This window comes from Chroicocephalus ridibundus, chromosome 20, assembly GCF_963924245.1.
Source record: "Chroicocephalus ridibundus chromosome 20, bChrRid1.1, whole genome shotgun sequence".
Taxonomy (NCBI): domain Eukaryota; kingdom Metazoa; phylum Chordata; class Aves; order Charadriiformes; family Laridae; genus Chroicocephalus; species Chroicocephalus ridibundus.
The window spans coordinates 4,600,672-4,628,334 of NC_086303.1; the positions used below are offsets into that span (position 1 = coordinate 4,600,672).

General features: G+C 45.7%; 1 protein-coding gene and 2 non-coding genes across 7 annotated transcripts; 2 read left to right on the top strand and 1 right to left on the bottom strand.

The window, feature by feature from the left end:
* The first annotated feature begins 1,336 nt into the window (after positions 1-1,336).
* TRNAK-UUU (transfer RNA lysine (anticodon UUU)) lies at positions 1,337-1,409 on the top strand. The gene has a single exon. It is a non-coding gene; the product is annotated as a tRNA-Lys (tRNA).
* A 168-nt stretch (positions 1,410-1,577) lies between these two features.
* Positions 1,578-1,650, bottom strand: TRNAK-UUU (transfer RNA lysine (anticodon UUU)). Its single transcript has one exon. It is a non-coding gene; the product is annotated as a tRNA-Lys (tRNA).
* A 416-nt stretch (positions 1,651-2,066) lies between these two features.
* On the top strand, positions 2,067-22,805 carry MDM4 (MDM4 regulator of p53). 5 transcript variants are annotated; one of them, XM_063356912.1, is made up of 11 exons: positions 2,067-2,215; positions 8,447-8,553; positions 11,282-11,356; positions 12,816-12,949; positions 13,409-13,458; positions 16,267-16,328; positions 17,095-17,191; positions 18,573-18,733; positions 19,278-19,412; positions 20,137-20,217; positions 21,799-22,805. In XM_063356912.1, exons 2-11 carry the CDS (start codon positions 8,479-8,481, stop codon positions 22,351-22,353), a joined length of 1,425 nt encoding a protein of 474 aa, XP_063212982.1. In that variant the 5' UTR covers positions 2,067-2,215; positions 8,447-8,478; the 3' UTR covers positions 22,354-22,805. The 5 variants fall into 5 exon arrangements, with proteins under 5 accessions (XP_063212982.1, XP_063212984.1, XP_063212983.1 ...); XM_063356914.1 differs by lacking the exon at positions 2,067-2,215 and adding an exon at positions 5,898-6,561; XM_063356913.1 differs by lacking the exon at positions 2,067-2,215 and adding an exon at positions 5,899-6,557.
* Positions 22,806-27,663: the final 4,858 nt, after the last annotated feature.

Genomic DNA, 27,663 nt, shown 5'->3' on the forward strand with positions numbered 1-27,663 from the left:
CCCGCATCGTCCCTATCCCTCATCCCCCTCATCCTACGTCCCCCCCATCCCGCATCGTCCCTATCCCTCATCCCGCGTTCCCCCCATCCCGCATCCCTCCCCATCCCACATCCCCCCCATCCCCCACCGCCCCTATCCCACAGCACCCTCATCCTGCATCCCCCCCATCCTGCATTTCCCCATCCCTCATCTGCTGTCTTGCATTGTCCCCATCCCGCATCCCCTGGCAGGACAGTTGGTGGGCGATGAGACACTCTTGCTCCTTTGACGGCCCCCTTCCACCTCCCCAGAGTGCCCCATGCTTGGGGGCATCCCTGGGGTCCCCATCAGCACCCACCTCCCTCTGCTTCCCACTGGGCTGGTGCTTACACAGGCGCAGGTGCTCCTCTGTACCCCTCCGGGGAGCTGCAGGAGTGTGCTGAGACACCCCACAGCACCCCACTGGAGAGCTGGGGTGCTCCTGGGGGTCCCCAGAGCCCCCCCCAGCTTGGTGGGGACACACTCTCACCCGCAACCCACGGCTCAGGGAGGAGAGCAGGGGCAGAAGCAGCTGCACAAGCACATTGTGGGTAACAGATGTGCTGGAGCCACGGCAGCGGTGGCTGTAATTTGTTTTTGTGGGCGGCCGGCCCTGCCAGGCTCTTGCAGACGGGGGAAATAATCACCTCCGAAACCCCAGCGCCACGCTGGAGAGCCATGGACCGCGCTGGGAGGGCTGCGAGTCACAGCCTGTGGTTTGGGTTTAGTGGGGACAGTGTTATCCCAGCCTCCCTGCTTCTCTGCAGATCCCCAGGAGACGGGAGGATGGAGGTCATTGCAGGATTCACCATGCCACGTCGGGGGAAGTTGGGACTTGGGGGTCTCCCAGTGCAGCTGGGCACCCCGGGGCCCCATCTCCCACCAGGCCCTGGTGGAAAAATGGTCTCAGTCTGCACCACATCGGCCTGCAAAACCCACGGGAATCGTCACCCACGGTGTGGGATGCGGGGCTGTGGGTCGACTGGAGAAATCCCGCTAATTAAACACACCCCAGTATCCCCTGTGCTGGGACGGACTATTCCCAGTACTCTTTCTGTTCCCACTTTGCCTAACACCCTGCCCGCCCCCCCCCCTCGCAGCTTTCCCCAGCGCTGCCCTCCCAGCAGCAAGGAGCTTTGCTGTGGGGAAGGGCGACAGCCGGGGGGCCACATCCCTCCTCGCAGGGCACTCCCTGCCCGGCGGCCCACGCTGAAAGTGTCCGTGGGGGCGCGGGTTTCAGTGAGGGTGCAGAATGTAGAGGCAGCCGTGCGGATCGCGGCTAGAGTGATCTACATGCACGGCAAACTGCACTAACAGAGCCCGGATAGCTCAGTCGGTAGAGCATCAGACTTTTAATCTGAGGGTCCAGGGTTCAAGTCCCTGTTCGGGCGTTAACTTCCTTTTTTTCCCGCTTCTCCTAACTATTTTTTTCCCCCAAAAGCCTTTTACACCCGCGGCAAGGGCGGCCTTTCCCACCGGGGGTGTTCCGGCTGCGCCCCCAGAGAGGAAATAAAAAAAAAACACTCCAAAAACAAGTTCTAGCAGAGGAAAAGTAATTACGCCCGAACAGGGACTTGAACCCTGGACCCTCAGATTAAAAGTCTGATGCTCTACCGACTGAGCTATCCGGGCTCTGAGATTGGCGCTCCCGGTTTGTTCCTATCAGCATATGCAAGCACGGCAGGGCATGTACCTGGCTGCGGAGAGGCACGGAGTGGGGGCCGTACCGGGCCGGTGTGCGGGCACAGCCCTGTTGGGGCTGGGTAGATGGAAGGACGGGAGGGTTGGCATTGAGCTGGAGGAGGAGGGGTGTGTGCAGCTCTGTACCTTATGAAGCCGTTCCGGCGTGAGGGGCTTCCACCGGGCCGGGGGGGTTGCAGCGGACCGAGGGGGGCTGTACCGGAGCGGGCGGTTTGCACCGGAACGGTGCAACTCGTGCTCGGTCCTCCACCGCTTGGGGGCGCGCGCGCTCCTCGCCCGGGGCTCCGCGCCTCTCTAGCGGCAACTTCCGCTACGCTCTATGGCGCGGCCCCGCCGCGCCGGGCAGCCATGTTGCCTGCGAGGGGAAGTGGCGGCCCGCAGCCCCGCTAAGATGGTGGAGAGGAGGCCTCGGGGGGCGTAGGGGCCCGTCCCCCCCACCCCCACCCCCCCGACCCCGGCCTGTGGGGCGACCTGGGGCCCATGGAGCAGCTCTAGGGTGAGCCCGCCGCGGGAGGCCGGGGCTCGGGGGCGCAGCGCTCCGGGGCCGGGCGGGCCGGGGGAGCGGGGAGGGCGGCGGGGGACGGGGGTGAAGGCGGTTGAGGGGCCAAGAGCTTTTCCGAAGCACGCTTTTGGCTTTCTGAGCTTTTGCGTACCCGATGGTTACCTGCAGCATTGATAACTGGGGCAGCATTTAAAGTAAAAGCTTGAGGGATGTGATGTGAGCTGACTACGGCAGAGGCTGACAGGGGCTGTTGCCATGTGTCATCTTTCACAGAATGATTTTACCTTAAACCCTGCCGTGCTTTTCCAAGGCAAAACACTGCTGGAGGCTGGGCAGGTTAACGCTTGGAAGTAGCTGCTCTGCTAAGTGCGGTGTTAACAACAAGGAAGCATTTTCAGGCAGGGATTAATCGCTCGAAAGATTAGATGTGTGATGTTTCACGTGTATTAAACAGATGGACTTTAAAAGATGATCCCTTGTTTTTAGGCTGATCGGTTCTGACATACCCGCTTTGGGATAGTGCAGAATTTAGGGCTGTAACGCTCAGAGGGTTCAAGAGAGCTGAAATAAACCCACAGCTTTCCAAGACTTATATTTGACAGAAGCAGAATTTACTAGATGCAAATGACAAACTTTTAGAGAAGGAATAACAAGAGAGGTTGAAGGGGCCACTGAAATATGAACACAGAGCTGTTATGAGAACTCAGACTTGTTTCTGCTACGGTATTTGTTCATTTAATGCTCTCCAGCAGCTCCAAGTGGCCGCACGGCCAGCGTAGGTGGCCCAGCTCCAAGCAGGGTAGCCTGGACAGTTCTGCCAGGTAGGTCAGGTGCCAGGCAGCTCCCTGCGTTACACTCACTGCCCCGAGACTGAACAGAAAACATACCCAAAAATCATAGAATCATAAAATGTGTTGGGTTGGAAGGGACCTCTAAAGGCCATCTTGTCCAACCCCCTGCAGTGATCAGGGACATCTTCAACTCGATCAGGTCACTCAGAGCCTCATCCAGCCTGGCCTTGAATGTCTCCAGGGATGGGGCCTCCACCCCCTCTCTGGGCAACCTGGGCCAGTGTCTCACCACCCTCAGTGCAAAGAACTTCTTCCTAATGTCTCATCTAAACCTGCCCTGCTCTAGTTTAAAACCATTGCCCCTCGTCCTGTCACTACATGCCCTTGCAAACAGCCCCTCCCCGGCTTTCCTGTAGGCCCCAAAGAAAGGGTTAAAATTCATATCCCGAGTGCCTGCTTCTTCAGAAGTGTTCTTTGGACCTTTGGGCCACGTGGCAAACACACGTAACAGGAGTTTGAGTGCATGCCTATACATTCAGCAGCTCTGCTAGCAGTGGAGCAAAAGCCCCTAGACGTTCAGCAATACGCAAACTCATAAGTGAAACATCACGCAGCTAGTTCTGCCGAAGATGTGATTAAAATCAGGGCTTTTCTCATTTTTCACTGCTACAAAAAATAGATTATTAGCTTCAGTTTGACTCATAAATTCTAAAGTATTTGGCTCAACACTGAAGGGAAAGAAATCTTCATCTAAGCTGTAGTTTGCTGTGACAGGAACAGTCAGCACAGTCACTTCAGGGTATTAAATAGCCCTTATCTGATGGAAGCAGCTTGTTTTCATGATCTAACTACTTTTTGCTCCATGGTTGAATGCGTTAAAATAGTGATATTGATTTGACATTCCCTTAAGGAAGTATCTGCTATTGGGAAAAGCGACTCCGAGAAAAAGCCCAATTTCATCTGTTAAAATAGAGATAAATGGAAGCAGGGGCATGCGCAGTGGGGTGGAAGCGCTGCCCGGTTCCAGACATCACCAGCAACAAATACCGGCGGCAGCAGCTGATTTAGGGAGATTTGGAGCGTAATTTGCCAGTGTGCCTTTTTAAATTGAAACTATCAGTTTTGTTCTCCCTCCTGCTTAACTGGTTTTGCAATAAAATGAGCATTGCATAACATTTGCATTTGTTAACTACTAGTGTTTATCAAAGGTTGGCTAATTTTGGTGCATTATTGGCAGACCTTTGGGGAGCAGCACACAATTTGGGGCAGATGCAGCACAGCAGCAACAAAACTCATGTCAGGTGAAATTCAGAATTAAAATGGTTTTTGAGTTCGAAGATATGGATTTTACTCCAGAGCAGCTGCCTAAAAAGGAACTCTAAAATTAGCGTTTAGTATTAAAAATAGTAGCCTTGCCTTTTGTTGCCATATGTAATGCATTAAGGGACCTCTCCATAGTGAAATCGGGCTTTTCTCTGGATGCTTTTCCTAGCAGAGGGTATTTTTCCTGATTGAGTGCTAAATAAATATCAAAGCAATGAATTAGAGCATTTAACTGAGCACAGGACAGCAAAAGTTGAAGTCAAGCAGTCTATAAAGTGTGAAATCTGTTAAATCACGTAATTCACAGCCCAGCTTTCTCTCCTCCTGCTACCACTCCCATTCAGAAGCCCCCAGTAACCAGCCAACACTTACAAGGGCTCATGGAGTAAAATCGTGACAAGGTGGCAGTGGAAGGGCAACTTCGATGTCCCCTTGGCTGGCATTGTGCGGCTCTCAAAGGACATGTGTGAGCTTGTTGGGAACACGGTGATGGGATCGGGTGAAACATAGAGCCCAGAGAAAGGTGGAAGCACTGGGACAGCGGTGGTGGAGCGAAGGATGTCACAAGGTGTGGTTTGCAGGGAGGGGTAACCGTTTCTGTCACAAGCCGGGTGGGGAGGAGGACTTGCAGGCATGAAAACCTCGCAGGGACTCACACTGATAGGGACAAACCTAATTAGCTCTGGCTCTTGTCAGATTAGCGCTGGTGTAAAGCCCCCCTCCAGGGCCGCCCTCTACAGGACACTGTACAGGAGATTGCAAGTTTGTTTTCGGTAGAAATTTCGCTTTACTTCAAAGCCTGATGAAAAAGGATGATGCTGAGGACAAGACTTAAGTGTCAGATCGTAACCCACTGTTGAAGTGAGCCATTACAGGGTCCACAGATACACCGAACAATAATATCTAGCTTACGCTCCCTGCTATGTTTTCACTTTGCACAGAAATTAGAAATTGTGTTCTTTCCTTAAAAGAAGGAGCCTTTAACACGAAAAGTGAACTTGAATTACAAGTTTAGCTTCAGCTTTTTGGACACTGTTGTCAAGAATGTCTGTGCACAGTACACTTGCGCTCCCTTCTGGGTCTGTTAAATCTTCTGTCTCAAGCCTTGTCTTCTGCAAGCATCAAAAGCTGTGGTCTCGTGGGGTTTTGATCTCTCAAGAGAAGGAACTTTTACTCACAAAACAGGCAGATGACTCGTTCCTGTAGTGTGCATGACCATATAAAGTGTTCAAATGGAAAAAAATTGTTACTTCATGACTACTTTGTGATTCATGGTTTCCTCCAAATCATTACTCTGGTCTGGTGTAATTTTCTAACATGTGGCTCCAAAGCCATAGAGGGGAACAGCGGTAAGTTCACTGGTGCTTCCTTCAGTTGGCCACAAATTAGTTTAGACGCTTCCAGGGTTGTGGAGTAAAATATTTGGCATAAAATAGATGAGAAAATAGAGTTGCAGGGGAAAGTTAGATAGGGCTCACTGAGCAAGAAGCTTCTCAGTTCTCTAGGAATTGCCCCCTTTGTTTCTGGCCAGTCTCTGGACAGAGGGTGGTAACATAAATGAGATTTTCTGTCTTGGCAGGACGGTGACTGCCAAGTCCTTGGCAGGACTGGTGGCTGCCTCCCTAAATCCTGTGGCTGTCTGCAGCCTAGACACATTTTAGAGCTTGCATGCTTTGAGGGGCGGCATTCAGTAATCTCCAGATTAATTTCTAGTTAAAGGAAGTTAGTATTACTAAGAGTCAAACATACTAAAAATACAATTTGTCTGTGAAGACTGGAAGCAAGGCACTAACTTGCCTTTCTCTAATAAAACCAGTATTGAAACGGTTAAAGTCATCTTTGGTTGACACTTGCTGAGCCCCTTTCCAGGAATGCAGGGTGGAGAGGAAATCCACTGCTTTCTCCCTTTTTGTCCGTTTTTCACACCAACTCCAGCTCTTACCAGAGGCTGATGCACTTAGCAACTCCCTCTCCTGATTAGATGAGTTGGAGGCAGGAGCAGTTTTTGAAAGAGCGACTCAGAGCCCAGAGCATCCGCCGGAGCCCAGCCAGGCGTGGGGAGCTCCTGGGGAGGCTGCACTGAGTCCCCCCCCGCGCAGCTGGAGCTGCTTCTCCTGCACAAGGACCCGCAGACTCTCCTTGGCAGGAGCAAAGGGAACCTGGGAACCCGAGGCAGCGGCTGGCCCATCCTAGTGATACTCCTTAGAGCAGAGAAGTTCAAGGTCGGTAAGTTTGTCTGCAGCTAGGACAAAGTACAGCTTTAAAGCATAAAGGATCCGGTGGGCAGTTTGTGTTGCAATGTGCTTGGCATTATCAAGTAGAAACTTTAGTTAAAATTTAAGACACTGATAACGTGAAAGTTGTTTTAGCTGTTATAAGTCACTTATTTTGAGTTACTACCTAGACCTGTTCACTGTCAAGGTTATTTACCAAACTTGAACATTTGATATGCTTTAATTAAGCTTTCCTAAATATTTAGAGATATGTTTGATCTTTGGGAACGATTTTATTCCTGATAGTGCCTTACTTCAGGGAAATATAATGCTATAGGAATTTTCAGAAGCCTCTAACAAAGTCATTGTAAATTCCTTTTACTAGACAGGGCAGGGGAGGGATAGGTGGTCAGTAACTTGAATTGGTGCTCAGATTTTTGTCATTGCTGAGGTTTCTGCACTGCCTGCTAGATAGATGTTCAGCCTGTTTTGTCTACATCTAAAATGTTTGGTTACATTCCTCAAGGCGTAAGTCCGGTTGTTTTTCTGGTTTTGTACTGGCTTACATTCTTTATAGCTGTTGTAGTAATAGTAAATTCATTTGCTGTATCTGGAAAATTTTGCGAAAGACAATTTAGATACTGCTTTGAAAGTTTTTGCTTCACATGTTCAAATCTAATTTTAACTACTGCATGGTTAAAAGTCGATGCTTCTTCCAGATTCCACAGATTCCAGTAAAAACTTTCCTGAAGTTGCATCTCTGTAGGCAGGTTCAGACTTTTTAGTTTGTCTCGTGCTCTAGCCTGAAGTTTACCAAAATCACAGAATGGTTCGTGTTAGAAGGGACCTTAACAATCGTCTACTTCCAACCCCCCTGCTCTGGGCAGGGACAAAAATGGCAGTTGCCGGGCTTGTTTCTGTATTGCCTGCAGAAGTGCATCCAGATGAACGTTGAAATGGAGATTTTATTGTAACTAGGTCCAGGGACACACAGTTTTACAGCTATATTGATCTGAGCTTTACTGCTGCAACCAAGAGGTCAAGACTTAAGTTCCTTCTCCAGCAGGTTCGAGTTACTTTTTTTCAGTGGCTACTTAAATTTACACTGGCCTTTCTCTTTACATATAAAGAAGTTTTCAAACTTGTGTGGTTTGTGCTGTGAGCATGAGTCATTACAGATCATTCTGCATATGAAGCTGTGCTCTTTGGGTGGATACTGAAACTGATAGGGCTTGAAAAATTCAAATAGCTGCAGGACTTCCCCTTTTGTTCCTTTCCAGGAAAGGATCATTTCACCTGCTCATCCAGTAATGCTGTAAAAACTGTTCATTTATAGCCTGCATCTAGTTATTTGGGATGAAGGCTGCAGCAGCTTTAGCAGGTTTTCAGCTCTTGGAAGAGCGGGTGGGGAAGGTGTTAATTATTGCCATCAGCACTGACTGCTCCTCCGTTTGGACAACTGGGGGGGTTGCTGTCTTGTGGAGATTTCCATTGTGGTTGATTGTGACTCAGCTTCTATTTCCCCCGCCTCTGACTCAAGGATTTCACCATGTTAAGAATTTGCCAGGGGCCTGATGGAGACTGGCAGGTCCCCAAGTTCCTCACCATGCTGTGCCACTCCTAGAGATGGGCAGTTACAGCATCCTCAGTGCCACAGTGGATCTGTCCCAGTTGTTCCCACATGGCTCTTTGTCAGACATGGGGCAGCCGGGTGCCGCTCAGGTAGGACAAAGCAGGTGAGGGACACAGTAACTTTCGCGTTATACAGCAGTGGTTTAAGATATGCATGCAGGGCTAATTTTAAATACTGGTTTCCTGAAGCTTTTAAGAAGTGGAAGTGGTTAAACTCAAGACCAGGTTTTTCAGCTTAATTGATACATGGCCCTTCTCATTTATAGGTTTGTGCTATAAACAGCTAATCACTGCCAGAATGACATCTTCAAGCTCTGCCCAGCATCCCGCAGCTGAGAATGCCTGCAGAATCACACTTGGACAAGTTAACCAGGTAATTATCTCTCCCACTTATTCTCACAGCTTTCTCCTCACTGAAGCAGTGATTTCTTCCATCAAATCAAAGCTCTCCCAAGTGCATTTAAGTAATAAGAATTTAGCCTGCTGGAGTAGGGCTTTTATCCTGAGGAGTTCTGTTGGCTTTCAGTTTCATATCAATGATTTATGAACATTTTAAAGGGGGAGAAAGGGGAAAAAGCAGTTAAAACTTGCCATACAAGAAACTTGATAATGCCTATTTTTGTGCTGGACCTATATTTAAGAATTCCTCCTGGTGCTGGACTCTTACAGACAGTTGTATTGGAGCTTTGTAAGCTTCTATGCTGAACTTTGTCTAGTCAGTAATGCACCCCCATGCCTTTTTTCATGTCAATTTAGATAAGTATTGAACACGTAGTACTCCCACTATCTAATATTCCTAGAGTGTCCCTGGAACAAAAAGTACTTGTAGCTGTGAGCCAAGGCCAATGTGGCAGGTGTGTGGTTTGAGTATGGCTCGATACCATGTTGATAGTAAGTCAGAGAAGAGAAATTTGCAAACAATAACAGTAAAAATCTGGTCTAAAAATCAGAAAGGTTTCTCTGAGACAGGCATCCAACCTTCCAGAGCCAATACATTGTAAGAAGCATTTCCACAGTATGAGGGGATGTGGCAGGAAGGGAAATAAGCTGATGGGAAGTTGAGAGAACCTCCTATTTGAGGCTTAATTTAGAACTCATTTGAGGCTTAATTTAGAAGCTTTGAAATGTGGCCAAGTCCTGTGCAGAACTGATGTATACGCTTATTTATTCAATTCACTCTGCATGAAAAAATAAGTAAATAGGCTCTGATATTAGTAGCAAAATATTGATTGTCAACACTCAGTGTCCTAGGCAGTGTGGAATAAACACTTCCATTTTGGCTGTACTGTAGTAGCTAAGGGCCCATTTTAAAGTGATCAAGCTAACTAGGTTGCTGCTTTAATCAGCAAGAGATGTGTAAGAAGTTACTTATACCCATTTGAGAGTGGTCATTAGAGAAATGAATGAATGCAAACACATAATTTCATCTTATTAAAAATCATGTGCTGATAGAAGCACTTATTCGAGTTGTGCTGAGCTTTTTTTTTTCCCTAGTGAAAAAGCTGATCTTGAGAAGAGACTTGGGGCTGGACATGAGCTGTTCCATTTGAGCTTAAAAATGCATTTTGCAAACATAATAATGAGAAAACAGGCAGCCCAGACACATTCACAGGGGAGGTAATTTTTTTACAGTGTTAGAAAACAGGTGGAACAAACACCCCACCAAGATACTGTCTGATAGCTGAGTGACAAATTAGAGTTGTGACAAGCCACCAAACCCCACTCTTACCTTGTGCAGGAAAATGGTGCTGCAGGTCAGACTGTCCCTCAAGGGGGTATTACAGGGTTGCAGGGAGGCTCTGCTCCTTGGAAAGGCAAAGGGAGACTGCAATTGCATTTATATAGGGAGAAAGGAAGGGTGGGTATGCGACACAGGTGAACCCACCTAATAGTGATAGGTAAGGACCTTTACTACCTATCATGGATCACATGCCTGGAGAAGGCATAAGCCTTGTCAAAGGGGAAACAGCAATGAACGTCGTGCACTGAGGACTGGACTTTCTGTGCTGTGACAGATGGAAATATCTTGCTGTAGTAGCATCTGACAGACAAGGAGAACAGAGGAAGTGATTCAGTGTGGGAAATGTGCATTAGTGTACAATATTGTACATAATAGTGTAGCGTTCAGAGAACAGTGAGGGCTTTCTGACATTTTTAGAGAACACAAGGCATCAGATCATGTGGTGGCCCTCTCCTAGGAACTGTTAAAATTCTTTTGGAATAGATGAAGGAGCAACGTAGGGGGGAAGCAGCTATTTAAAACTTGCTGCTGTTTTATATAGCATCATCTCTCTCATCTGCTACTCAAAGCTGCTTGAGCGTGTGGGTGAAACTAAAGGCATTGTGGAGCAGTTGCATCGTTCCCAGGGTGCTTTATATTTTATATAATAAAGATTTTGTTTGATGAGTGAGATCTACAAAAAATACAGGTTCTGATCCTTGGTGTTAATTAACCACACCTTGTGTTTAACGCAGTCTTATTATTATGTGTCTATTCATGGATCCTAATAAATACATGCTCCCAAAGGTCTGTACAGAGCAGACCCAATTTGTTCACTGCATTAATTGAGAAAATTCAGGTGTGCTGCTCTTGAAGTGGCGATCTGAATGCACCACCATCGCTCCTAAATACATGACTCAGTAGTTTGTTAGTCGCTGCCTTGGACTCCATACCAAGGGTCTGAGTTTCCAGCCTTCCCTCACAGGATGAATGACATCAAAGTTAATGGGACAATGTGAGTGATTAAAGCCTTTAGAGCTGGCTGCCCAAATTCCTTGGCTTTTTTTTGTCTTGCACTTGAGTCAGAATGATTGTGCTGATTTCCAGTCCTTCTAACTTCTTTTTAAGCATTTGTCCATGCAGATTACTTGTAAAAAAGAATACCAGCCTTCAGCAGGTTAGCCTGGGGCAAGCAGTGTTTCCCCACGACTCATACCAGGGTTGTCAGCTCTGTGCTTGGCGTGAGTCTTGCACAGGTTGACCTGGGCAGCGTGTGTTCGTTTGCTGTGATAGGCAGGTGTGCGTGCCCGGGTGACCTGCTTTCTCTCAGCAGGGCACTGCTTCCCGTCATTCAAACAAAACTCTGTTCTTTGTTTTTTAGGTGCGACCCAAACTGCCGCTTCTGAAGATTCTGCAGGCTGCAGGTGCCCAAGGTGAAACCTTCACACTGAAGGAGGTGGGCTCAGTTTGTTGGCACTGAAATGTGCCTGTCCCTCGTTGCTTGGGGGATGGCTCTTTGTGGGGCAGGGATGGGACTGGCTATTAATTCTTCTGTACTTTGAAGCCCTATCTGCAAAACAGGGATATCTTAGCCATAGGGCTGTTGTGATTTGATCATAAATTGTCTTGAGAGCCCCTGGAGGAACTGGAATAGGAGAGTGAAATATTAAAGAAAATCATTTATTCTGGAAAATCAGAAACCTCTTTAAAGAAAGGAGAGATGGGATAGCCATAGTCCTGAGGAAGTGTGGGAGATTCTATTCAATTGTCTTGCTCTCTGCTCAGTGCATGAAAGCCTTAAAAATTGGATTCCAGTTGATATTTTTCTTTTAAGTTTCCTTTGAAATGGCTTGTCAGCTAAACCTGAGACCCCGTGAATTCATTTATTTTAAGATCAAAATGCAATATGTGTACGAGATTAAAAAAATGACACTGACTGTGATTTACAAGAGTACCCTGTCTGCAAAGAATTAAATGCAGTGGTTTTTCATTATGAATGTGTCAAATATTCCTGCAGAGCCTTGTGACTTATTTTAAACACTTATGCATTTAAATAACTTATTTAGCTTCTAAAAATTTTTGCAAAAACAAATTGAATGGTTTAAATGGGGAGAGTTGAGTATTAAATGCAGGTTACTTGTATAGATTAACATTTTAACTCAGGCAAGTCGTTTTTTTCTGCAGTGAATGGAGTACTGTTAGCAACTTCTTGGTGACACTGTCATTCAGGAGGGTCACTTGTCATTCAGGAGGGTCACTTTGGTGGGTAATGGGGGGGTTGAACCTGCCTATATAGTGCTTAATGCACTTTGCTTTATCCTCTTGTACTCTGCATTCCTCACTGTAGCAGAGCAGTCCCCTAGCTCTCAGGGGATGTTTCCTCTCTTATCCTTCTTTGTGATACTAATGCACTTATTTTTGCATCTTGTAAACTGTCCTGAGGAAGAGCACTGTAAACGTGGTCATCCTTTAGTAACAGCTTATGCTTTTCACCAGGGATACCTTCTGTCTCCTCTGCACCCATTCCCTTCTCTTCTTTGCTCTTATTTGGGCACCAGCAGTTTCCATCTGCAGCTCTCACTGAGGGAGGCTGCTCAGGTAAAAGTGTTAGCACCCATGTCGTGTTTCATTTTAACGTGGGGTAGCAGAGTGACTGCTGTTTGTCCGTCTTTGACCCAGTTTTCCGTCTTGTCAAGGGTTAATAGTTACAAACCTTATAGCAGTATGGTAAAGCATAACTCCTTTGGTTGGGAGGCACTAACGAATTGCAGGTGTGCATAAAAAGCAGGTGCCATTTGACTCACACTGTATAGGGTAGCAGGAGGCAAGAATCATAAACGAAAGCAAATTTCCAGGGTCTTTATTGGTTTGGTTTTAGCTGCAGATATGGCTAACGGTGTGTTACGTATCCCCAGGTTATGCATTACCTAGGACAGTATATAATGGTGAGGCAGCTATATGACAAAAGACAGCAACACATGGTCTATTGTGGAGGAGATCAGCTGGGAGAACTGCTGGGACTGGAGAGCTTCTCTGTAAAAGATCCAAGGTAGGAAAAAGTCACCTTCAATGTATGTTGTATTGTAGAGGTTGTCGAGACCCTTGGTGTCACTGTTTTTATTCGCTGTCGCATAACCCTCCGTGCATACCAAGTGCCCTGCTCAGTGGCTTATTGGTGATGCATTTGACAAGTTTGAGCTGAGTTCCTTTGTTCTGAAGAGCCAGTTTGGAATGGTCCAGGCAGTGAGCTGCTTGAGGTGACATCTTTTCCCTTTTATTTCTGCGTCTTCTCAGGCCCTTGATCTCAGACTTAAGCTAAAATCTGCATCCTTCAGTTAAGTTCTGAGCTAGACTTCTCTATAGCAAGCATTTAGGAGTGGCAATCTGCAGTTGTCCTGCAGTTTTCAGTGTCTCTCTGGATAATAAAAGAGAATTTCTGTCCCTGGTTTAAAAGGGTAGTGCTGTTTGATTTTGCGAGTGTAGTCAACTGTCGCCTTCTTTCCCATAGCCCAGTCTATGACATGTTGAAGCGGAACCTGACTTCTGCTGCAATGGCAGGTAGGTTTGTCACAGTATGGGCAAGTATATTCAATATAGTGTTGATGTAACTTGGGTAAGTAATGATATTCAGAAGAGAGAAATGTTTCTGAAGTTGGAACAAACTGCTAATGAAGGCTTTGACAAGACAATCTCTTCGAGTATGTGTCTTTTCTGTGTGTCCACCATCAGTAGCTGTGATATGAAATCAGTTAGCTGTTGGATGTACAAATCAACATGGCTGTAGTATCCCACCCAAATAATTACTGGTTTCTCAGTCTTTTCTCAGTTTCATAGCATGCTGTGACTTCTCGCTCTCACCTCATTTTATACATTCATAGTCTTGAGACTGAATATGAGCGCTGGAAACCCAGCCTAGTTCTGCAGGCCAAAGAGGTCTGGGCTTTAATTGAACACTTGAACCTTTAAAGGTCACTGTTACTTTCCCAGCTCATAAGAGAAATCAAATCTACCTACATCAAAAGTCCTTCAGTCATAAATTAAATTTATTCTTAAATTAATCTCAGCTGATGGCTTCTTTGCAGCTGTTCCCATTGTACAGATGGTAATCTTCATTTGAAAAAAACCTTCTAATGAAACTACAAGTGTGCAAATCATGCGGGAGCTGCACCAGGAGGGTTGTGGAGTCTCGTGCCGTACTTCCTGGGGTCTCTAAGCAAATAATATGCACTTAGTTCTTCATAAGGGCTTAGCCTGTTTTTTACACGTACATAAAAGCTTGCACAAATTTAGAAACTGAGAAAACATGGCCCTAAACTGCTTAGTCCTCTGCTTTGAGCCATGTCTCGGTGCCTCTGAGGTCCCCTTCCTTTCTCTATTTATATAGAACAATCTTCCTAAGTTGACTCTCGTCAAAACACATTACCTACAGAATAACTGTGTGAGTGCGGTTTCCCTTGCTGGTGATGCCCTGGCCTCTTCCCTATAGGCATTGTATGTGGAGAGCAAAGGATCCCAGCGAAACGCTCTCTCCTCTGCTGCCCTGTCCCCTTCTGCTCGGTGTGTGCCTGCGGCTGCGTGCCTGTGGCTGCGTGTGCGTGTATGGGCCACTCATGGTGTAACTATTTTTAAACCTGCCAAAGGAAATACCGTTCCTTTAGGGAGATGATCACTGAGTTATACCACCGTGTCTGCATGTGTATGCGTGGGACTATAAAACGAAACAAGCTTGGCAGACCAGGCCTTCGCCAAATACATAGGAAGGATGACTAGCTATTGTTTTGCCTTCATCACAACATAGGAATAACTAGAAGGGCCATAGGGCTTAAAGAGGTCTTCATGTTTCATGTTCTGTAATAGCTGCTTGTATTCGTTAGCCAAATCAGTGCTTATCAGCACATCATTTTGCAGATTATCTGGGCCACTTCTTTTAAGTACACTTGTAGAAAGAAAAGTGACTGCAGTACATCTTGATAATGAAGACTAAGCTCTTGCATAATGCTCTTTATCAGATGGTGTCCTTACTTGGCTAGCTTTCACGGAGCGTGACTGACATCAGGTGTATTTAGGAATACCTCACTTTAGAGGACATTTTGTATAGTATATGTTGGCTTCAGAAAAGGAAGCCTTCCAGTAAGTGGAGTGTCTTTTCACCCAGTGTTTAAGGCTAGTTGCAGTATTTATAAAGTGTTAGAAGGGTAGGTCTTCACTTCTTCTAGTGTCTCCGCAGAGCCAAAGCAATTATGGATGAGCCAATTGGCTTCTGTTTTCCTTCAGGCATTAAATAATCAGTGACTGCAGAAGCTGAGGGTGATGGAAGGGAAGAAAGGAAAGCTGAACTACTGCACGGAGGGCAAAGAATATAGCATGGAGCCATCTCATTTTGTGGTCCTGTGCCTTGGCTCATTTTATGGACACTTTGTGGTCCACTTTTCTGCCTATAGCAGCAGTTTTCAGTGTCTTCATATCAGTGCCAGCATTCATGATGTGAATCGGACTGTTCATGTCTGCCTGGCATTCAGCAGGGAGTTTTTCTGGTAAACTGAAAGGGGAGCAAGCAGGAGCCATCCTTGCATCTTTTGTTCTCTAGCAAGTCGTTCTGTTTAAAGGGTAGGCTTCCTAAGTGCAGCTCCCCTATTGTGTAGAAAGTTTTTTGTTAATTTGATTGTTCTTGCTGTTTAGGTTGGCCTTTTAATTAACTCTCGGGGCAAGCATAATCATCTGCATTAAATTGTGTAATGGATGTGTACACAGTTACCCAGGAAAGAGCTTGCTGTGCATGGAATTTTCCTTTCTTTAGTCTAGTCATTGTTCATGCCCACACCCTTTAAGGAAGACGTTTTTCCTGTCTCAGCGTGAGCTGAAAGAGATGGTGTCCTCAGGTATTTATAAAATCTTACTCTTCTGTGTTCACCTTCTTCAGCATGGATCTGATCCAGCCTTCAAGTGAGAGTGCCCACCCTCTGCTATTGCTCTAGGTTTCTGCCTCCATGCAAACCTCTTGAGTAAAGGACCTAGAACTTCTTGTGGTGTGAAGATAGCCTGTAGGAAAAAGAATAGTTCTTCACCTTGAGAAGAAGGTTCTTACATGCTGTGAAGTTTCATCAGGCTTCATCTCTGAGGGGGCACAGACTCTCTGTTCCACAGGCTAATGCCTCCATATGGACCTGGGAAGGCCTAGGGAATACTGGAGCGATGCCTCTCTAGGAAACGGCCAGCTCTTTAAGGAAGAAAGGGTTCTCTTTCTCGTAAAGGGTTACTTAGAGGTCTGCCAAGCCTGGCTCGTTGGTTGCTTGCTGAAGACCCTCTGTGTTGTGAGAATGGTTATTACCAGGGAAGGTTTTTTCTTTTGTTTTACCTGCCATCTAGATGCTGCACAGAATCTCGCAAAGGAACAGAGCGTCGATAAGCCAAGCCAAGACCAGCTGAAGGTAAACCCACTGCCTGGTGGTTTCTTTTGTTGTACAGAGTGCCCCTTCTCTGTACCTGTGCATGGTGGACTGCCAGAACTTTGTGCTGCTTGGCTGCCAGGTCCTCACCTTCCTGAAAAGTTCTTGGAGTCCACACAGCAGGGACAGAGTGACCCTTCTCTGTTCTCTTCATAACAGAGTACCAGTCTCTGAGCGCGTTTCTCTGGGGTGTAGCACTTCTAGTCCTCAGTTCCTCCAGCGTGCACTCTATTTTCATGCCTTTCTCCCCTCTCTCCCATCCCCTCTCTGAGTAGGAATTGCCAAATAATTAAGCTTTCTAAAATGTGTGAACAAGTTTTGTGTTTAGTAGGATTGTTTTCAGAAGCTTTCAGGCAGAATCTGAAACCTAGGAAAAATCTTTGCACACTCAAACTTGTTTCCAGGTCTATTTTGGGATTAAAGTAGTCTGAACTGGGAGGTGTCTGTTCTCACTGGGGGCCAGAGGGTCAAAAAGATCACAGCATTACTGCATTAAAGATGGCAACTTTTGGACTTTTGCCAATCTTAAGATTTTTCCTAGGTTGCCAGTATATTGTTTGTGCTGATTACAGATGCGTTAGCTTTCTTAAAGGGTCGTTAGTGTCTAGTTTTTGTTCAGAGGCTTTTATTCCTTTTCATGACTTCATGGTCTTGCCCTGCAGCTGGTGACTCGGAATTGAAGTGCTACATCCCCTTGTCCCTATAAGCTCTGGTGGACTAACATCTCGTTTTTCCTTCCTTCGTGCAGTTTAGCCGACAAGAAGGTTCTGACACTGGCGTCATGGACGGTGAAAGCAATGCTTCTGCTTTGTCTACCTCAGAGCAAAAATGTGAGAATTACGAAGGTGAGTTCCAGCTTTTCTGCGGTAATACAATGTGTACAAGCTCTTCTGCTCCTTCTCCAGTGTGACACATTGAGCTCTGCATCAGCAAAGTGCAGTAGGAGGGTTGGGAGACTAATAAAAACCTGTTGTGGAACATAATTTTTAAAAAATCATCATCTTATGTTAAAGATTGAGAGAACTGCAAATGTTCACCAAAGGTATTTCAAGGTAGACATGTTTTCTAGCTTGGATATTTGGTCTCATAAATAAACAAACTCTTTGAATAAAATGGCAGGATAAGCTCCAAAAGAACATCTATCACTAAACAATGTAATGAAAAATTTTACAGACCTTGCTGAAGGGTATTTTAAATGCTGAAATTATACTTGTATCTATTTATCTTCCCAAGGGACTCTCTCCTCTGATTACAGAGAACACAGCCTGAGCTGTCTGCAGTCATTACCTGCAAGCCAATCAGGGAACTGAGTAACAATGGAAAATTTTTTTCTTATCCAACTTAAGTGTAATACAGCTCCTTCATATTGAGGCGTTTCCTTTGTTTAATGTCTGGGGATTTCTTGCTGGTTCACTCAAGGGTTTGTGGTGTTACGGAAGCAATTTTCCTGGTTTTCTACTTTCTATTCTCACGTCGTTCTCATATCAAGGAACCTAATTTGTAAAACCAGATCTTCTTTGCAAGCGTGGGTATTTCCAGATCAAATGAGAGCAGTAGACATTTTCCTGGCTGCACGTACAAAGGAGGTAGAAACAGTCCTTGTCCTTTGAAACTCTTGGCACTGAAGAGAGAGAGATTCAAGGTTATCTTGAAATTCAGGCTACTGAGTTTAGGATCATAGACTAAATTGCACAGGCTAAAAAGGAGGCTGAAGCATGGGGTTATGGAGGATGGATTCTTACCTTCCTGCTTCCTATTTGGAGCCTGGTTTCGGAATTCAGGAGCTCCCATCACTGGAAATTTGAACCAAATTCAAAGCAAATTCTTTCTGCATCTTAAGTCACTCAAGAAATCTACGCGGTGTTGACTTGGGTTGAGCTCTGAAAGAAGCGTTCGTGTTTCTGTGCTGAGTTTTAAAAGCGAGGTAATGCTAAAGAGAACCTGTACGGTTATAGAGATACTGGGAACACTGGGATGCTTCTCTGAGCTCTGATGGCTCTGCAGTGACCATTTTGCCAGGTTCACTTGGATATTACATGAGTACAGGTGTGGGGCAGATCTAACTAACATCCCAGTACACTCACACAAACCCAAAGCTCTTAGCAGTAACTGGCTGTAAGAAGGAGCAGGAAAGATTTCTGAAATCTGATGGGGCCAAATTTTTCTCTGATAGTCTCTTAAGTAATGTAGGTGTGGCATGACTTAGATTCTACTTGGCTCTTACAGACAAAGACTTAATAGAAAACCTCTCTAAAAGCAAGAAGCCTAAACTGGACCTAGTGTTTGAGGAATGGGATGTAGCTGGTCTTCCATGGTGGTTTTTAGGCAACCTCAGAAGCAATTACAAGTCCAGAAGTAATGGATCAACAGATATTCAGACTAACCAGGTGTGTAGACATTTTAAGTAGGTGCACTGTATTCTCTTCCTCTCCTCTTCTGGGTTCCAAATAAATAAAATATTCTTGTTCTTTCTTCCCCCTTCCCACTCCAGGATTTTCGGCCTCTCCCTTGTGTGTTCCTGTCCCAGCCTTTCACATCAGGTGGTTGGTTACCTTTAGTGTTCTTAAATAAACTAGGAGCGCACTGAAGGCCATGTTCAGCCATTGGAGGTCCGTCTGTCTGCGCTCCAGAGCATTAGCTGCACTTCAGGAGTTGCCCCTCTTCCGGGTTGAAAGTTGTTACGCGGTGCACATGGCTGTAGCCTGGTGGCCAGGTGCCCTGTGGCCAGCTGGCAAGGGGATGAGCACAGGGCTGCTTGCAAAAATGGGTGTTTTTGTGAGAGTAGCGAGCTGTCCCCTTCTCTCCCAGGGGTGACTGGAGAAGCTGCCCAGGGCTAAGAAGGCTGTTAGTGAGAAAAAGGGGAGAGGAATTTGCTGTGGTGCTGCTGCTAACCTGAGCTCTGAGTGGTCTCTTCTGTTTCTTCTCCAACAGGACATAGACACTGCCGTTGTTTCAGATACTACTGATGACTTGTGGTTCCTCAACGAATGCCCGTCGGATCAGAGCAGTGCTGCAGTCAAGGGGGAAACGGTTGACTGCGAGGAAGTGAAAGAAGGTGACAAAAAGGTACTTCTTCAAACAGCCGCAGTGCGTGTGTTCCGCAGGTTGGCCTTGTTTAATTGATCTCATGGAAGTGCAAAATCCTTTGCTTTTCATCTGCCTTTTAGTGCTGTGCTGATTTGGGAGGAGCTAGGTCTATAACCATCTGGAGTTTAAACTGTGTTTAAAAAAGGCTGTCACCATTCCATACATGGGGTGATAGTTTTCCAGTCAATCTGCTTGGGTTTTCATTTAAATGCATGTATTTTCAAGGCAAAAAAATCATTTAAAATTAATTAAAATTCGAGCAGCAACTTTACTATATTTCTAGCCAGTAGCTGCAAGACTGATAAGTGAAAAGACCAGAAGAGGAAAATCTGAGTTTACGTTGTGTTAGTATTCAGTGTTAGGTAGGCTGGCCTCAGTCTGCTAGCTGAGGTGTAAGTCACTAGTAAGATTGATCAGAAGAGTAATTAATCAGGTGTGTGTTAAAAGGATTGAGTTCATGATTTCTTGTGTATGTGTTTGCGTGATTCTTGTGTGCATCAGAGAGAGGTATGGGTTGACCAAAGGAATATCGCCCAGCCACAGTTATTGACAACAGTCTAGAATGGATAGTGACTATAAAGTAGCTTTTCATTCACTTACAGAAATGGCAATTATATAGTCATTTTAGTTTTGGTGTCCAGTGCCAGTCATGTCATAAATAGAGATTATTGCACCCCTCTTACAACATTTCCACTCTTTCCAGGTGACTGAGGATGCATGTTTGCATGACTTTGAGGATTCTCAATGCTTAAGTGATGACACAGATACAGAAGCTACTTCTGAGGTAGGCATGCGTTAGGTCAGCGTTCCTTGCTTGCAGTGTGCTGCATCGTAGCAGGGCTCTGTTAAATTCTGAGCTGGATAGGCATTGAGCACTGAGAGCCCGTGAACGCTCTGATCCACCCAGTCCAAAGACACCAAGTGTTTCTCCTGACTGCAGAGCAGTCCTGGAACTTACCTGATTTCGGCCACTATTTCTGGTGACATGAGAGAATTCATACATGCTCTGGCTAGGAAGGTTTTTTGACTAGGAGATTAGGGTCCTTGTTTCTACGTTGTTCGTCCCTTTTGTGCAGGGTAATGTAGTGTCAGCATGGGCAGCCACTGGCTTTTTATTCGTGATTTAACTTGTCCCTTAACACACCCAGGAAATGAATGAAAATTAGGCCCTCAGTTTCCAGCATGGTCAGTCTAATGCTATATGAAATTAGTATTAACAATATCCATGCATGTTTTAATAAGGTTAATTCTGTAATGTCCTCTGAAAGGAAATCTAGAGTATAGTCCTTGGCAGAGATTTGGAAATCTAAACTAGGCACTTTGTAATCACCAAGGTGCTCACACTCAAAAAAATTGTTAGTGGAAATTTCTGTGTCAGGATCAGGATTCCACTGAGTCCTGGGTGTCCGAGCCAGCTCTGAAGCTGTCACTTGTTTTGTTGTAGTCTCTGGGATAAGAGAACCTGCTTCCCATCTCACCCCATTTTTCCGAGATACTTTGTCAGGAGGAGAGCCTGCGTACCTGCTGGTGTAATGTCTTTGTCCTCCCAGTGCCTCTCTAAGGACAGACCAGAGCTCTTCTCCCTGTTTTAATGAGAAAACAAGGTGGAAAGAGAGAATAAGCAGTAATTACTGGGTTGTCACTCCTCCCCAGTACCCCATTCCTCTTCTGAATTCTCATGATAGATAGCGAGGGACATCAAGTTTGTGTTCTTTCATCTGTCCTTTTTTTCTCCCAGTCCCGCAGGCTGCCTTTTGAGGTTTTGTTGTAAGTCAGCACAAGTGTATCACAATACTCTTTGCAGCTGGTGGCACCAAAGTTTTTTAGCATAAATTTCTAGACTTCTAGACATCCCAGACAAATCGGGATGTTCCTGGCGTTGGACAGCTGAATCATAGCTCTGAACTTGGGCAGCTCTTGCCCTCGCAATGCGGGGTAATCAAGTAAGCCGCTATTAGTTGTGCAGATTCAACAGATGCTAAGTGATTAGTGAGTCTGGGAAATATATTCCTGACTGATTCCAGGCGCTCAACCCGTGGATTTAGAGTGAGATACTGAAAATTCAATAAACTGCACAGCTTGAGAACATTGTGTTCTTCCAGAGGCTGGGAGGAAGGAAGGACAGATTTTAATGCTTAAGAAGAGATCTGCGTCGGTAGAATGCACAGGGTTAGTCAAATTCTCCTTAGGCTTTCTGAGCTGCTGATAATCAAACTAGCAATTGTGCATTCACAAGCTTATATCCAGTAATAAATGCCCTTTTTTGATGAAGCTTCTTTGCTGCTTTTCCTGTGTAGAGGAAAGGAGTCGTACACAAGAATACACTAACTCACTGCTGTTTTTGTCTGCCTCGATCATTCCTCAGGACTGCTGGCAATGTACCAAATGCAAGAAATTTAACTCTCCAGGCAAACGGTACTGTTACCGCTGCTGGGCCTTACGGAAAGACTGGTACTCAGATTGTCCCAAACTGGCTCATTCTCTTTCTCTGTCTGACATTGATGCTATGCAAAACAAAAATGATGATGAAGGGATAGATGTGCCGGACTGCCGAAGGACTATTTCTGCTCCAGTTGGCCAACCCAAAGACCTGTACATGGTAGAAAACAAATCGCACGTAGATCCCTGCAGTTCTATTGAGTCTTTGGATTTGGCACGAGAATGTGAAAGCAAGGAGTCTCTGTTGCGTTTCACTGAGCATAAAAAGGAGGAAGAAATACAGTCTTTAGAGAGTATAAAAAAATTACTCAATCCTTGCTTCTTATGCCATCATAGACCGCGGGATGGGAATATTGTCCATGGAAGGACTGCTCACCTTGTGGCCTGTTTCAGGTGTGCAAAGATGCTGAAGAAAAAGAGATCACCTTGCCCAGTGTGCAGGAAAGAGATTGAGATGGTGATCAGGATCTTTATGGGGTAGTTGCGCCAGTTCAGTCCTTCCCCAAAAGATAGCACAGAGGTTTTCTTGCACTCACACAGACCCTAACTTCAGAACTCGGCTGGTGAATACCAAAGAGAATTAAGATTCAAATTTGACCAAGAACACTGAGGACCCTCTGCATTAAATGAAGCAGCATCCACTTTTCAATGTCGATTTAAATTAAAGTCCATAGGGAGCAGGGAGCGACCGGCATGTTGCTGTCAATGCCCCAGCTTTGAAATTGTCTAAATCATCTAATTTCAGCTCAGTGGTGTCACTGGGATTCTCAGCTCTGACAACTGGTCCTTGCAGAAAGCAAGTTGTGGAAAGAGTTGTAACTTTGGCTGTTGGAGTGGTGTTCTCCAGTCAGTCAAACCTGTGCAATGCCTTTTACGGGGGGAGTCTGCATCTGAAAGATAGATAGAGAGAGAGAGATATGTGTGTGTGCATGGGTGGGCTGGGGTGGGAAAGGGTGGGAGGGAAGGTTAGACCACGGTGTTTGCAATTTAGATAAGCCATTTCTCCAAGGATCAGTTCTCCTGAGGGCGGTGAGAAGTAAATAATTTGGTTTCTGCTTTTTTTTGTTGTTGTTCTTTATTGTAGGTTTGTTAGATAAAGTGAAGGTCCTCTTGCTGCCAAGATTGAAATAAGTCCTCCTAAAGTTTTAGTCTGTAGCTATCTCAGGTCACGTATCAGATGGCAAAAGAATGGAATGTTATACTTTGCTTAGTTATTGGATCTTTTGGTTTCTATTGATTTTTTTTTTTTTTTTTTCATTTAAACACAGTCCTATGTCATCTGTGCCTAACTTTGACGGAACCTGTCCAACGTTAGCACAGAACCTGGTCTGCCAGCTGGATTAAATTATAACAGCTCTCTCCATGTTTTGGGATGTTCTCATAGCTCTGTGCTTACAGCCCCATCGCAGTTTCTACCTGCCTCATCTCATCAGGCTGCTATAGGTAGAAGATGGTCACTTCAGAGCGCGATGTGGCTTTAAAGACAGGATATGGGCCTTTAAGGAAAAAAAAAAAAAAAATTCCGTAAAGCACCAATTGCAGCTGGTTAGTCTATGGGCTGTACTTGATGTTAGTTTCTGGGTTGTTTTGGTTTTTTTTTTTTTTTTTCCTCATTTTCTCCACTACTTTTCTTTCCCCGTGATTTAACGCTTCAAATCTGTTTTGATTTGAACGCAGCATTTACGTGGTCCCTCAAATTTACGCGTGGTTGCTCTACTGACTGTTAAAACTCAGCTAGAACTTGTAGTTTAAAAACCACTAACCCTTTTCTGGAGCGTCCTCGCACCGTCCTCAGCCTTCCTGTTCTCCAGGGCTTTGGAAGGCCTGCATCATGCGGCAGTGCCTTCACCTTTCAGGTATACAGGCACATCAGTACAGTGCGTAGAATAAACCCCGTTTTGTTGTCTTCTCTATAATTCCCCCTCTAATCTAGGAAGTACACCTGAAGACCCAAAAAAAAAAAAAAAAAAAAAAAAAGGGAGATAGTGCTCATACCTTGGTGCTTCTCTAGGCTCCTCTTTTCCCCTCGATTTCCACACTCCTTGCACTGGTCCAGCCCCAGCAGGTCAGGTGTACGGTGGGAAGCCCCAGAACCTGCCCAGCGGAAGGTCCCTGGGACACCCCAGCAAACTGCGGTGTCCGAGTTGTTTTTCTGCAAAGATATCAAGAGTAGGTGCTATAAGTAATCACTGCCAAAAGCCAGATCTATTTTATAGTTTGCGTAGTGTTGTGATTATTTCTTTGTTGGCTGTAATGTAGGCTATTACTGTTGGCTGTTATTTACAGTTGTATTTTAAAAATCGGAGGATAACCGTTTGGAGTTTTGGTGCACTATCTGTAAGTCCACGGGAATCAATGTACATGGAAAAGCTCTCGTAACTAAAAGGCTGTTAAATTGCTGGTGATGCACTTTAATCATGCTAAGATCAGCAGCGTTACCTCCTGGAGTTGTAGGAGGGAGTTTCTGTCAGGTCGTTTCTTCCCTTTTTCGGTATTTTCTTTTCTTTTCAGGTTAAGGTATCGGGTTCAGGGTGTGTTGTGGCACTTTGTGGCACTTCTGAATGCTGTGAATTCCCCCTCGCCCTGATTGCTTCTAAGAACTAAACCTTTTTGCTAAAAGCAGTTTTACTGAATTGTTCAGATCTGGCCACGCTGAAAAGCATGTAATTTGTGTTGACCAAAAAAAAAAATAAAAATATAGTAGTCAGGAAAGTTTAGTAATGGGGTTGAATATCCCTCCTAAAATCCTCCCGAGATCTGTACGCAGCTCCCATTGTGAAATGAAAATTGTTTGTCAGTGTGGCAGTTAGTGATGAAAAGCAAATCTGTAGGGTAACTTTCAATGTAACAGTCTGTATCTGTGACTTCTTGTTCGGTATAACTATGGTGTTTACAAATTGCATTTGTCGAGTTCTTAATTCTTTTAAACTGAACTAGTTAGTGGACAGAGGATCACAACGTAACAGTTGATTTTCCTTCCTATAGAAGAATAAGCTATTGCAGGGCACGCACGCTGCGCGTAGCTGTAACTGCCCAGCTCGTGGCTGGGGCTTGGAGGGGTGGGGAATTTTGGTGCAGGAGAAGGGGCGAAGAACGTTTTATTGTTTTAACTTAAGTCTAAGACTAAATACGTAGCAATTTACCGAGAACTGTGCTTCTGACTTCATTTTTACGAAGTGCGGACTTGAGGTATGGGTTGAAGAAGTAGCTCAGGGCGCTCGGCTGCAATACTTCGGTTGCAGCGCAGGTGGGATATTGGCCAGACAGTGCTATTACTTTCCTTCTCTACAGACGCGACAGTTCATGTGGGATCCTAATTCAGAAACCCATTTTTTGGAGGAGCTGAGCATTTACCTGAGACGGGTGTGAATTCAGGTTCTCTGAATAAGTCTTGGTGTCTCATAGCGGATGACAGTTCTTCTCTCTTACAGTGGTTTTACTATGAAGTGCAATATGAGAGAAGACGTCCTTGGTAATCTTTAGCGGTCTTTGCTGCACGTCTGGTAGGAGAAGTGTTGACCACAGCTGTCTTTTGATGCCCAGACTAGAAAGGTTTATCTGTGTCACTGCTTTTTTCCTTGAGTGACGTTGGTTGGTGTTCCTCAGGAACCTGCTGAAGTCTCACTAGCGCGAGTGTACCTGTAGGTCAGGTTTCATTTACTAGATCCCTCAGCTTTTCAGCCAGAAGTTTTGGCGCTAATTATCCCCAGAACCAGCAGCTTTCTTACTTTGGTGGGTATTTAAATACAGGATGGGAGCCATGAGGCTCGCAACCGTATAGTGCCGTTCAGCACATTATAGTGCTCTGCAGCGTGAAACTGTACATACATACGTGAAACTGTAAACTCTCGGTATTAGCAGCCAGAGGTGCGCACGTTGCATTGACTCCTGAAAGTTTTCCCAGTTCAAGTGCCTCTTCTCGGTTACTCTCAGTGACTCATTTACTAACGTGCACAGCACATCAGCCTTTTTTGCAGCGGTCTCTTCAAAAAAATCTCAGCATCCCTCCTCTGCTGAGATGGATTATTGAGCCAATTTAGCCTAAACAAAGCCGCTACACGAATTACAAAGACCCTTTGGAGGAGCCCCCCAGAGTGCTTGTTTCTTCTGAACGGTGGGTGTTTCCACAAAGACAGCAATGAACTTTCTGCCTGTGTTAACGTATTTAGTACCGTGCATGATTGTGATGGAAACAATAATGTAGCTTGCCTGGATCTGCTCCACCCTTCTGCATCCAACATGGATTGTATCTGCTGCTCAGAAGTTGTCCTTGCAGAGAAGTGGCTGTTGGATAAATGGAAGTGGAAATGGAGTGGAAACTGAGCGTCTCAAAAACCCCATCGGGGCAGCTTGCTTTTGCCTGTCCTGAACTTCATCTTCCAGTCCTGGAAGAAAAACCAAAATGCTCTCGCTAGGGGCCTTCAGTGAAGGCTGACCATTTTGGAAGATGCCATGATTAAGCAATTGAAGAAAGAGCCAGGGCACCGGTCTCCATTCTGTCTTTGTCCCTAAGCTGAGCAAGGAGCTCTTCAAGTCCTGTGCCTGCTCTTTGGCCACCTGGATGGACATCAGCAAGTAGCGTCAGGATCCTTGAAAAGGAGATACTGCGAGGCTGTTCTGTCAAGAGCAAGAATGAGACCCGCAAATGATACGGGGGTGATAAACTGTGCGTTTGGAACAGCTCTGGAAGCACAGATGACCTTCGTACAGCATCTTTTCCGCTCTTTCTTCGGTTATCTATCCACAATGGCTGGAATTTTCCTTGCTCCTTTGAAAACAAGTGAGGCCCTTGTGACTACATGGTGGTATCTGGCCAGCAGAAAGGTCAGCTGCCACCAGCGGGGTTACGCATCCCATCAGCTCGCTCTCTGCACCTTATTCTGATTAGTACAGGCAGCTGTTGTGATCGCAGTCCTGGTTTTCTGTGCTGTTTTACCCTGGTAACGTGCAACGGCTGCCCACACGTCTGTGCAGACGCCCCACGCTGCTTCAGGGAGACGCAGCCGCCGAGCTCGGCAGCGACCGTCAGAGCCTCCGACTCCTAGAAGACATAATCACGCTGAGGAGATACACAAAGAAGGCAGGAACACATCGTACCTCTGGCAAAGATAAAGATTTGCTGTTCTGGAAAGAGCGATTTCCTACTGGATCTCCCCAGCACCCTTCTTCCCTGCAGCCTGTTGTTCCCGGATATATTTTTCTTGTTTAGAAAAACTCTGCGTCTCAATATCCACCCACGCAGTCACTGCGGTAACAAGCAGGAGCGCTCGCTGAACAACATCTGTGTCGTTGCACTATTGGAAAAAAAAAAAAAGAAAAAAAAAAAAAGGCATGTAGCACAAAATTGATGACCTGGCTTTTGTGTCCTGCACATAACAAATTTAATTAAATTGAGCGCATTCTATGATAACGTAGGTTTATTTTTTCATTTGTACTGCGTTTTGGGGAAAACCTTTAAGTAAAGGGCCGTTACCGGTTCAGCAGCCTGGGATCTCCCTGTGCGTCCACCATTCCAGGAGGGAGAGCCCTCCCGTCCCTCCCAGTATGGGGCTGCCCTGCCGCTGGGAGGGGAGGCTGTAGCACCTTGTGTTTGCAGAAGCCAGCAGGGACGGGAACGGCTCAAGAGTCATCTCCTGAGCCAGCCTGGGAACGTTCTTCCTGGGATGTTTTTAAGCTGGCTCCGCGGTCCCATTGCCACCAACAGCCGTCACCATGCCAGGTTCCCAGGAGGGGCAGCCACCTGGAAGAAACACAAGGTGGGATTCAAATACAGATTGTAGACATCTAAATT

Excerpts from the sequence above, each read along its gene's own strand:
- MDM4 (XM_063356912.1), top strand. The coding sequence starts at position 8,479 with ATGACATCTTCAAGCTCTGCCCAGCATCCCGCAGCTGAGAATGCCTGC. Across the intron at positions 16,329-17,094 it reads CAAGCCAAGACCAGCTGAAG|TTTAGCCGACAAGAAGGTTC; the intron begins GTAAACCCACTG and ends TCCTTCGTGCAG. Across the intron at positions 18,734-19,277 it reads CAGATATTCAGACTAACCAG|GACATAGACACTGCCGTTGT; the intron begins GTGTGTAGACAT and ends CTTCTCCAACAG.